Genomic DNA, 11,741 nt, shown 5'->3' on the forward strand with positions numbered 1-11,741 from the left:
AAACATATGTTAATCTTGTGTTTGCAGAGATGACAGATACTATGTGCAGTGACTATTTTTGATGTCCRTTTCTTAGGTCACAGGGCTTTGTGTAAAGTCACTCCCTCAAGTATTTTTATGGTTGAGGCATTTATGAGTACTTTTCCTCTCTTTATGGCAATTTATTTAGCCAGACCTTGCTTTTCTAAGAATACTAGGACATAGGTTTTGCTCCTACTATTAAAGAAGGTTTTATAACTTGAAGGAATACTGAAGTATATTTCCTGACTAACTCATAAATAAATCTGAAATAGCCCAAGGCTGATACACAGCCCCAGGGAAGAAGCTTCATGCCCAGATGCTTTGTGTTATTGCCTTAAAGTCAAGCAGGGATCAATTAAAACAGTCTTTAGATTGTATCTGATGTTATCCAAAATCCACTAACATCAGTTAAGAGTCATTGTGCTGCAGGCAGCTTGTTTTTCTGCAGTACAGCGTATCCTGAACTCCTGTTTAATTTTGTGATGAGATGAATGCATGTTACACATTAGAAGATCTCAGTAATTTACAGGACAGGACCCATAATAGCAGCATCAATATACAAGAGTAGTCAAAGGCGTACCATGAAAACCAAGCAACGTGTTCAGAGGAGAACTGAATTTGCATGTTACAGGCTTTTGTTCTTCCATGGACTTACAGGGAAATATCTGGCTAGTGTCTTCTCCCTTTGCCCTGTTGGTAGGCTCTGAATCCACTTTCAGGAGAAGGATGACAAGGYTTGGGTGTGCAACTGTGATCCTCCATTGTGTAATTAATGGCTTATGAAGTGCAGTGCTTATCCAAACTGAAGAGAGAAATCCTTATTTAGCACTCCGAGCAGGTTTTTAATAGAAACAGGGAGGAAAAAAAAAAGGCAAAATAGATTAACTGTGCAGAAATGAGGAAAGTCAGCTGGAGGGAAGAAGAACAGAAACAGCACCTGCAATGTTTTCTGACATAGTACAGCTCAAGGAAAAGCAGTTACATTTTGCCCGAGTGAGCAATATCTTTTGCTGCACTGAAGTTATCTATAGGAGTGGGTAGGAATTCCTCAGGTATTGAGGAGAAAGATAAAAAAGATGGCTTGCTGTTACTGTGATGATGTTGCAGAGGGGTGGGAGGCAGCGTTTCCTCCCTCACTCAATAAAAAGCAGATTCTTTCAGAACTAGGAAAGGGTTGGTTACAGTGGAGATGAAATGTTTARAGCAAAATGGTAGTAATTGTAATGATGAGGCTTCTTAAAAGACTGTTGAGTATCTGTGTAATTTTCTGTTTGTTGGAATTGCCTCATGAAATACACATCCAGGTTTGGGGGATTTTCTAGTAGTTACTCGGCACTACACAAAACAAAATGAAATGTAGCTTTTTCCTGGGAGAAAAAGCTGCTACTTTTCTTCCTCAAGAAGTTTTGTTTTAGCCTAGTCTAAATATAACAAGGCAGGAATGGTTTGTGTACATATGCATGTGTATTTGTGTATACGTATCTTASTTTGTCCAGTAAAAGATTATATCTTTTGCTTTTCTTTAAATCTTTTTATTAATAATCACCATGATTTGGTCACTTAACAGAAGACTTGCAAGAGCTACTGTGTTTCATTGCCTGTATTTTTCTACGTCATGGGTCCAGAAAGAATATTCTGTCTGAATTTCTAATGACTCAGGACTGTATTGCTTGATGAATTATCTATTCTGTCCTTTGAAACATCTAATAACTGACCATTTCGAGAATCRTATTAACATGTGGGATGGACTGTTGGTGCCTGAAAAGTCTAGCAGAATAGATATTAGGTAAAACTTAAAATATGCAACTGCATTCATCATTGTGTAGTGCTTTTAAGACTTAAYGGTTTACAGTGTGCAAATGCATTTGAACCAGTTTCTCTAACATAAAATCTTTACAAATGCTGGTTGAAATTGGTAGGAATTTGCCTGCATGAAGATTGCTACTCTTGATGCTTTATGTTCCAGTGGAACATTATCTATAGMTCTTCCTTTTCTCTTGGATAGCTGTGTATTCTGGTTGGTCATTCTGTGAAATGGCACTATGCCTGTATGCTGTTCCTGTTTAGCTGGTGGCTTTCAGCTCAGCACTGGATTAATGCATGTGTCRTGTTCATATGGCTTGAGTAAAAAATGGAGCTATACTGCACAGAGGAAATTGTCTGTACAAGCAGCTGTAGAGATCGGAGGTTCTGGCTTTCAATGTTGTTTTGGTTTGCCTATTAACCTGCTGGTACCTCAGGTTATTCCACTGTTTCAAAAGGTGTTGTGCAGCACAATTAATGTCTGGAAAGTGTTTTGGCACACGTGCAAAGCACCCATGCTGCCTTCACTTCATTGAAATAAATAATGATAATTTGGCCTTAAACATCATGTGCCTGGGGGAATAGGAAAATCCTCTGTTAATAGCTAACCAGACTGCAACTTTCAGTCACAGGCCATGGGTATTACAGACTACAGGTATGACYGTATTTTTCTACATACCATCACTGACACTGCAAGGATTTGTGACAACAAGCATCTAATTGGAGGAAAATCGTTGGCAGATTCATGCCGTATGTAAATCAGAGTTCCAACGTGTATTACGTGGTTTGCATGCTAGTTCTGACCCGTTTGGTTGTATGGTGCCTAATCCACTTCACAGCACCCAGAGTCCAGGGGATGTTGGCAGCTTCACAGAGTCACAGAATGGTTGAGGTTGGAAGGGACCTCTGGAGATCATCTACTCCAGCCCCCTTGCTCAAGCAGCACATTGTACAGGATTGCATCCCGATGGGTTTTGAATATCTCCCAAGAAGGAGAATCCACAACCTCTCTGGGCAGTCTGTTCCAGTGCTCAGTCACCCTCACAGTAAAGAATTTTTTCCTCATGGGCAGGCAGAACTTACTGTGTTTCAGTTTGTGCTCATTACCTCTTGTCCTTTTGCTGGGCACCACTGAAAACAGTGAAATAGAAAAATAGAAACTTGCTGGGTGGTGACACTCTCTGGAAKAGAGAGGGGAAATTTGCAGCCACTTTTACACTGGTTCAAAACCTCACTGGTCCCAGCAAGTGGTGGTCTGGTCAGCCTGGAGCTTGGCTTGCCAAGCTCTATACGTCCTGGTGAGATTCTGATTCTGGGTGAAGGAGGAGTGTGGCTGTGGGCTTCCATGTAAAAGCATCTTGGCAGCTGGTGTGTCGTGTCAAAGGACACCTTTTCTAGGAAARCCGGGGAGAGTTAGGCTTTTCCAGTGGTCACAAGTGGAAAGGAAATTTCTTTGGAGGTGTTGGAAACTAAATCACACAAGTTTCCTTTAGAAGTCTCACTGAAAGCAGATGGCCATGGAAGAAAGTACTGAGACTGAATTAAAGGCTTCAGGTTGTTTTAATACCAATCAGTCCAAAAGGATAAGCAATCAGAGGTTCAGCAGGGTCAAGGTATTATAAGTAATGAATTTCTTTTTTCTAACCCCAAGTTGTAGGACAGCCGCACCTTGATGGCAGCAGTGAGGAGCAGGTGATAGTTGCCAATCCTCCTGATGTTTGCCAGGTGGTAGAGGTAACAACAGAAAGTGATGAACAACCCCTCAGCATGAGCCAGCTCTACCCYCTGCAGATCTCCCCCGTCTCGTCCTATGCAGGTAAGCATCCTAAATTTTCTTTACAATTTTGGGGGGAAATGTTTGGAAGACACTTGGTTTGATAGGGAGTGTCAAGCCAGGAGGCAGAGTTTACCACTGGGGAAAGGGGGGATATTCTGGGGTAGCTGGCAAAGATTCAGAAATGTCTGTTCTGCTGCCTGTCCTACCTTTAATGATATTTGAAAACTTCTAGTCCTCTTTCTCCATTTTACTCTGGGAAATGATTCAACAGCATAATCTGAAGATGGAAATACATTCTACAGTTTTTAACCTGTGACTAATGGAAGAGGAACCTTTTTTAGATAAAATGCAGAAAGGTCTTTCTGCATCTTTTATTAGAGGGACAATGGTACAAATCATATGCTGCAAATATGTTGTGTTCCCCTTGCACCTTGAATTATTAAAGATGAAAGGTCATCTCTGTTATATGTCCTCTTGGTGCCTAGCATCATGGGTACAGAGTACCAGGGGTTATACTAATGATCCATAATGCAAATGTGGAGCTGAGGGCCCTGGAGGAGTGGATCTGTGTATTACAAATAGTCTGCAGACTAGAACAGCCGTGTTGTGACTGATAACAAGTGGTCTCATGAGCAGCAGAGCTGTGGAAGTCTGGCTTCTAACGTCTGTCTCCCATCTGGATTCTCTGATAACTAAAAAGAGGTGAGATAACAAGCCTTTCCCCAAGTCAGAGTATTAATAGATTTGCTTCTTTATCTGCTCCTTTATTTTCATAGAAATGGTAAGAAGTTAGAGTTTTTGGCACTTAATTGTGCATCATCCAAGTTTAACAATGTGTTCAGAAGCTGTTAGGGGAAAACAGACCCAAATGCACATATGGGCACACCCCATATAGAGCCCCTGCAATTTTATAAGCCTTATTTCCGTAGGAAGCAAGGCAAAACCACATTTGAAAGTAGAAAAAGTTTCAGATCCAACCCGTCCTTCCTTTTTTTTAATATATTGYTAACTTTCAAGCCTCAGAAGACTGAGATAGAAACAGAAATGTCATCTTTTTAGGCAAACTTGAATATCAAATTGTTCCTTGTGAGATTTGTTATTTTACACATGGTTTTGCCTTTGAATCATTAGGCTCAAATTACTTCCAGACACATTTTTATAAAATACATATATAAGAATTTTTATCTTTAGGCCAGGGTGAATAGTATGATGTTCTTTTGAATTGCCTCCAATGTTAGTCTGACACATGTTGATATATGATCATGCTTCCCAATGTGTTTAGTCTGTAATGGCCAGAGCTTTTAGAAGGGTTTGCAGAGTAAGGCAGGGTGGGATAGGGAGTTGGGGATTCTTTAACTTATTAGCAGTGGGAGATGGGGCCTTGGAAACATTTGTTCTTTTTCCAAATGCTTCTTGCAAAACTCTTCCTGTATATGTGAACACAATGATAGTGTTTTAAGCTCAGCTAAAGGATCTAAGTACTTGGAATGCAAACAAAAGTCAATACCTAGATCTGAGAGTTGGGGTAAATGTTTCTTGAACTGTAACATTAAGTGGGGTGATCTGGTGACAGGAGAAACACCCTGACATGCACAAGTCCTGCATGTGCTATTGCCGAGTAGGAAGAAAGTCCCTCTGCTGCAGTCAAACTTGCATAAGGGAAGTTAACATGACCATAGTACTTCTGTTATCCCTTGATGTTGTCTTACTATTTTGCTGGCCTTCAGCTGACCTAACTTATGTCAGGAGCTGCTGTCTCATAACACAGATAGAACAGACATGACTTTATGTCACTGACATGTCTTTAAATGCATTTYGAGGCAGTTCTTGAGGATCCTCGTAGCTCTAGCTGGAGGCCARTAAGAAGTGGAGTACCACTACGGGTCTATCCTGGGGCATATCCTGTTCTTTATTAATGACCAGAAGAGGTGGTGAAGTGCGTGCTTATGAAGTTTGTAGTTGACACCAAGTTGGAGGCACCAGCTGATATCCTCAAGGGCAGGGCTGCTGTCCAGAAGGACCTGGGGAGGCTGCAGGAATGGAACATTGTGAAATTCATCAAGGACAAATRCAAAGGCCTTTTCTGTGGGAAGAGAGAGCACCATGCACTGATAAGGTTGGGGTTGACTGGCTGGTAAGCAGCTCTGCAKAAAAAGTTCTGGGGGTCCTGGTGGGCAGCAGGCTGAATGCAAGCCAGCAATGCACCCTGGTTGCAAAGCCCAACAGCCTCCTGGGCTGTATGAGCATGAGCAGTGGATGGAGGGAAGCTATTATCCGCTTCTACTCAACACTTRTTAGACCACATCTGGAATATTGCATCCAGTTTTGGGCCYCCCAGTACAAGGAAGACATCAACAAACTGGAGCAGGTTAAGGAGAGGGCCATCACGATGGTTGGGCTGAAACATTCGCCCTGTGAGAAGAGGCTGAGGGACCTGGAATTGCTCAGCCTGTAGAAGTGAGGGCTTCTGGGGGACCTAACAGCAGCCTGTCCAAACCTATGGGAAAGTTATCAAGAAGATAATCAGGCTCTTCACACCTGTTGTTTCTCATACTCTCACTGTGCACCACTGTGAATTGAAACAAGAGAAGGTCCAACAGGGTGGAAGGAAAAACTTTTTCATCAGGAGGACAGTCAGGCAGTGGAACAAATTGCCCAGAGAGTCTCCATTCTCGGAGCTTTGCAAGATTCAACCTGCATAAGGTCCTGAGCAACCTGGTCTGATCTCACAGGTGGCCCTGCTTTGAGACCTCCAGAGATCCCTTCCCACATGAATTGGTCTATGAACTTCCTTTTTAAAGCATGCATTGACTTTCAGGGCAGGAGTGAGGATAGGGGTCTGCACAGTTTGATAGAAGCCGGAAATTTGTAACACGCTTGTGACTGTTTCTGGMTTTATCTTGCTCCATGCAAATCCAATAGGAGAACCAGAGGAGCCCTGGCTCTGTGCTCATGCATTTTCTGGGTAGAAGTGCTTACTATGTCAGGTGCTATTGCTGAATAGGAAGAAAGAGTTTGACCRCAACAGCTGTGCAGGAACAGTTAGTTTAGCTCTTCTGAAACAACAAAAAAAGTAGCGTGAGGTATCAGCTGTCCTACATAAATCTGTTTTGTTTCAAAAACACCTCTTGTTCCTTTCTGAGGTTGTTCGGGCAAATCATATGAATGGCCTTTATGAATTTTCTCATATTTCCACTGATGTCTATGAAGTCCAATGTTTTTTAGTGCCAAGGTTGTTGTCAACTTCATCTTATATCTGACAGTGATTCAAATAACCTCTCTAACTTTCCATACCCGAGTGGCCAGCTTCCCGGTCTTTGCTAACTATAGAGCTATCTCTTGCTCAGCATTTTGTTATGTATAAACATCAAGGATGGATTCCTTTTCATCTGCATCACCCTTTTTTTGTTGCCACATATTTCTTCATGTCAAAAAACGTCTGCTTCTTGTCTCTCTATGGATTCCTTCTATTGATTCTATCTCCAGGGCCATTTCTCCTTTCATACAGATTACTTTCTGCCTTTTCCCTCCCTCCCCATAGTTTTGCTTATTTAGCCAACTTTATCACCTTGTCACATCTCTCTTTATCTGGGCCAATGAATGAGAAGCCCTGCAGAGTGTTAACTTTATAGGGCTTCACAGTTAGATTTAATGTTTCAGGCAGCAGCTCTGCTTACTGCATGGTATATCTGAGACTATGAATAGTGGAGGTGCTAGGTTCAGAAGCAGTAGTCCTTAGTGGTTGAGCTAGTGGATAAGTTGACCATGAGCCAGCAATTTGCCTTGCAGCAAAGGACGATGGCATCCTGGGCTACATTAGGAAAAGCATTGCCAGCRTGTTGAGGGAGGTGGTCCTTCCCGTGTACTCAACCCTGATGGGGCCACATCTGGAGTCCTGGGTCCAGTACTGGACTGCCCAGTACAAGAAAGTCATGAACATACTGGAGCGAGGTCAACTAAGGGCTAAAAGGGTGATTAAAGGGCTGGAGTGTCCCTCATATGAGGAGAGGCTGAGAGAGCTGTGGCTGTTTAACCTGGGGAAGAGAAGGCTCAGGACGGATCTTAGCAATGTGTATAACAGTCTGAAGGGAGAGTGTAAAGAAGATGGAACCAGGCTCTTCTCATGGTGCCCAGTGACAGGACAGGAGGCAATGGGCACAAACTGAAACACAGRAAATTCCATCTGAATATACAAAAAAAACTGTTTTACTGTGAGAGTCACTGAGCCCTGGAACAGGCTGCCCACAGAGGTTGTGAAGYCTCCATTCTTGGAGGTACTTAAAAGCTRTCTGGACACAGTCCTGGGCAGCCTGCTSTAAAGACTCTGTGAGCRGGAGGGTTGGACTAGRTGATCTCCAGAGATCCCTTCCAAGCTCAGCCATCCTGTGAGTCTGTGAGGGTAGGAATGAGGTGCGTTGGGCAGAAGCGTGGGGTGGGAAGTGTTGCTGGGAGGCTGTTGGASACAGTGAGCGCTAGCTGTGGATGGCCTCTTATTTGGGGAAAAGAGGAGTGAGCGTGTTTGTGTGTGTGTGTGTGTGTGGTTGTGCTCTGGTGGATATGGTGAGCAGCATGCACAGAGGTGGGTGATGGGGCCATGGTTACTCAGGAGGTAACAGCATCTATGTGTGCTTGAATGTGGTGGAGGGTTGAGAAATATGCTGAGGGGCTGAGCAAGGGTGGCGGAAAACAAAATGAGAGCAAGGTATAGCAACAGTAATAAAATGCAAGAAGTGACAACAAGCCCTTGAGGTGGCAGGCTGAGATAACAGTTTATGACACAAAAACACACTTATCTCCTCTGAGGTGGAGTTGTTGCTCACTTTTCAGGGAGATAAAAATATGGATTTGGAAAGGACTTTACTTCTAGCCAAGCCTCAAGCTGCCAAGAATGCGTAAGGGAGAGAGGGCATTCCCTGCTTGTGGGACTGATCCCTTCTGCCCAGAAATACAAGCTGTAATACAGATCCACTTCTCTCTCTTCACACTGCTGTCTTTTCCAGTGTGTATCCCTATTGACTGTGCTAGCCGGGGAGACTTACCCAAACTGTTAAATGAAGCTGTGTTGCCTAGCCCTTAGACTGCTGAGGCAGAGGATCCGTGCTTTCATGTTGTTTTCTGATTTTTTTGGCTTGATTCTGATTGTACTTCTTTGAAGTGGATCAGGCCTCTTTAGCTGGATTTTGCTACTGTAGATAGGATAACATTTTTACTTCTGTTTTGCTTGACAGAAAGTGAAACGACCGACAGCGTTCCAAGCGATGAAGAAAATGCAGAGGTAAGTGCTTTTTGGATTRTTAGCACTTCTGAGCAAATTCTCAAAAGCATTGTCCTGAGCTGTTATTTACACTTCTCTGCTTGCAAACGTGGCTACCARTGCAGTATTCATTTTAGTAATAGCTGGGGGAGAAAAACAAACTAGGAAGGTTCAAAGGAGACAAATGTTTGGATGATTGTCTAGTGGAATTTATGTCTATATGACTTCCTCCTGATCTGTCAAAACTACAAGCAGATTAATTTACATGAGAAAATACATCGCATTATGGAGAACCAGAACTATCAGCARTGCCAGCTAGTTTGTTAATATGGAGCAAACCAGTGGGCTTGTCCTGTGCATGTGTGCGTGTATACCTGTGTGCCCACTGTGCATTGACCTTGTTGGGTAGTATTTTGTTTTTGTTGCAAGCTTGCTGCTTTTGTTTTCCTTAAATGGCATGTGGACTCGCACAATGGGAGGAAATGGCTACGCATGTGATAGAAAAGCAACTTCAATGAGATATGTGAGGCAAAAAGCTTTCCTGAGAACTCAGTTGGGTATTGCTGAATGAAAGTACTCACTCACCCTGTGGATGTCTTTGCAAAAACAGCAGCCACTACTACTTTTTTTTTCTTTTTTTTTTTTTTTTTTTTTGGCTGCCATCAGGTGGCTGGACCTGTCAATCTGCATGAGTATTTAGAGGTTAGGGGAGGCTCACTGAAGACTGGACTTCAGCACTCAGGCTTCCTGTGCTTCAGCTGCATGTCTGCAAATCTCTCTCTTGCTGTGTCCCCTAAAMCCCCCCCTGAATCCTCCTTCCTGGAGAACTGCAGATTGCGTGGTTGTGTAAATGCATGGCTAACCCTCTTGGGTTTGTCAGTGTGTCTTGGTTAGGGTGGAGCCTGCATGCAGACTGCCAATAATGGCTTTTTCAATGACTGTCACGTCACTAAAATTCTGCAAAGGACAGAAAAACAGGTCTTTGCAGGATAGAGATTAGGTTAGCACTTGATGTCTGCTACTGGTGCAGTTTTGACAGCATTTCTTCCCCTGCCCTGTACCGGAGGCCTGTATGGGCTGTAACTTTTCCCCACTTCCATTGGCAAATGAAAAACAAGCTCAGTGAGACTCCTCAGGAGGTTTTGTATAGACAGGAAACGAGAGGGGGAGCGGGAATCTTCTAGTTTGCTTGGCCAGTCGTGGCTAACGCAACGAGTCCCCTGGCTCCAAACGTGCAGCAAGGACCATCCTTCGACAGAACGTGCCATTGTGGTACGTGTGCTGGGGGAGAGAGCAGGTGCCTTCCTTTGCTTGGCAAACCTCGCCCTGTTACAGTGGATACGCTATCAGGTGACACTGGTTTTCCCAGCAGGCTTACCTGCTGCTGTTGGGCTTTGTGCTGACAGCATAAAGTTTTAGGCAGTGCTGTATGACAGATGTGCAGGCTCTGTGGGCTGCTCATTGGCAGGAGGCTGTCCTCTCTGGTAATGGAGGAAACCTTTCTATTTGAAGCTCTGAGCTTTTTGGCATCTGTGTCCATTTTTGTCCTCAGCATACTGAGAATAAGGCCTTCATTTTCTACCAGGAGAGTAGGCAGAGTCTCTTCAGTCCTGGAGAGCCAGCAAAAGTAAGACACAGGACTTCAGAAAGAGAGAAGGGTCTAAGAGCAAAGACATGCAAAGCCAGCAGTTAGAGGCTCATGCTGTAGTGACAGGGTAACTCCTCTGCAGTTTGTGGATGTTCCTGTCTTAATCTTGTTCCTTGGAGCACTTCACCAAGTCACACTCACTCATGTAATCTTTCTTCCTTTTCTTTTTCTCCCCCTTTTTTAGGGACGACTTCATTGGCAGAAGAGAAACATTGAAGGCAAACAATATCTGAGCAATCTGGGAATGAGGAACACTTCTCATATGCTTCCCAGCATGGCTACTTTTGTAGCCAACAAGCCTGACCTCCAGGTCACCATCAAAGAAGAAAGCTGCCCACTGCCTTACAACAGCTCCTGGCCCCCCTTCCCAGACCTCCCTCTGCAACAAGTAGTGTCCACAGCCTCCACTAGCAGCAGCCGACCAGACCGCGAGACACGGGCTAGCGTCATCAAGAAAACGTCAGACATCACCCAGTCAAGAGTCAAGAGCTGCTAAGCCTTTGACAGTTTGTTTTTTAGCTTTGTTTTGTTTGGTTTTGTATTTTATGTTTCTCTAGGAGAGGTTCATCACGCACATTAGACAAATCTAAGGTAAAGCCTTGGCAATATAAAACATTGCTGTGTCCGACTCCGATGCCGGAGTGTTTTTAACTCAGGACTCCAGCCGTCAGTATGTACATCTGAATCCAGACGGACTTCCAAGGTTACTACGTAGGAAAAAAACAAGAACTTTGGCCCACTCGCAGGTTCCAGTGCTTCATAAGAGGACCAACTGACCACAAGGGAAGTGGTGCTGCTGCGCTTCTTGCTGTCAAGGCTGTGATGGAACTGAAAGCCTCAGAATGGAAGAGAAAATGTGAACTAGCTGGAATATTTTTAAATAAGACAAAAATCTATTGTGAATATTGTACATAGTGCAGTACTAGCAACGTTGCAGTCTGCTTCTGCACCTTATTAAGAAAGCACTTATGAAAAGCCTTTTATTACCTTGCTCTAATTAATGGCACATTGAAGGTCCCTCCCCACCTATRTTCTTTTCCAAGGCTATTCTTGCTAAAGTGTCTTTAAAGAATAGAGGAAAGGAAAGGAAGGTAGAACTTCCCATGTGGATTTCATACATTTTAAGACTGCTTTTCTCATGTTTGTTTCTAATCTGCTATGCTTGAATGCCGCGTGGTACAATAGGAAGAAAAAAAAACTATTACAGAGATATTATGCAAATTCCCAGATTTAAAAAA

At 43.4% G+C, this 11,741-nt stretch overlaps 1 protein-coding gene across 2 annotated transcripts in view; it reads left to right on the forward strand.

The window, feature by feature from the left end:
* The window catches only part of IRF2 (interferon regulatory factor 2), a 30,316-nt gene extending 18,937 nt beyond the window's left edge, over positions 1 to 11,379 (forward strand). For both annotated transcript variants that reach the window (XM_085311378.1, XM_085311377.1), the window contains 3 exons: positions 3,476 to 3,640; positions 8,830 to 8,876; positions 10,688 to 11,379. In XM_085311378.1, the coding sequence (XP_085167504.1) occupies positions 3,476 to 3,640; positions 8,830 to 8,876; positions 10,688 to 10,999 (524 nt within the window). In that variant the 3' untranslated portion in view covers positions 11,000 to 11,379. The remainder of the gene's footprint in view (positions 1 to 3,475; positions 3,641 to 8,829; positions 8,877 to 10,687) is intronic.
* Positions 11,380 to 11,741: the final 362 nt, after the last annotated feature.

The sequence above is a fragment of the Rhea americana genome, unplaced genomic scaffold (assembly GCF_003343005.1).
Source record: "Rhea americana isolate MKP2758 unplaced genomic scaffold, rheAme1 scaffold_34, whole genome shotgun sequence".
Lineage (NCBI taxonomy): Eukaryota > Metazoa > Chordata > Aves > Rheiformes > Rheidae > Rhea > Rhea americana.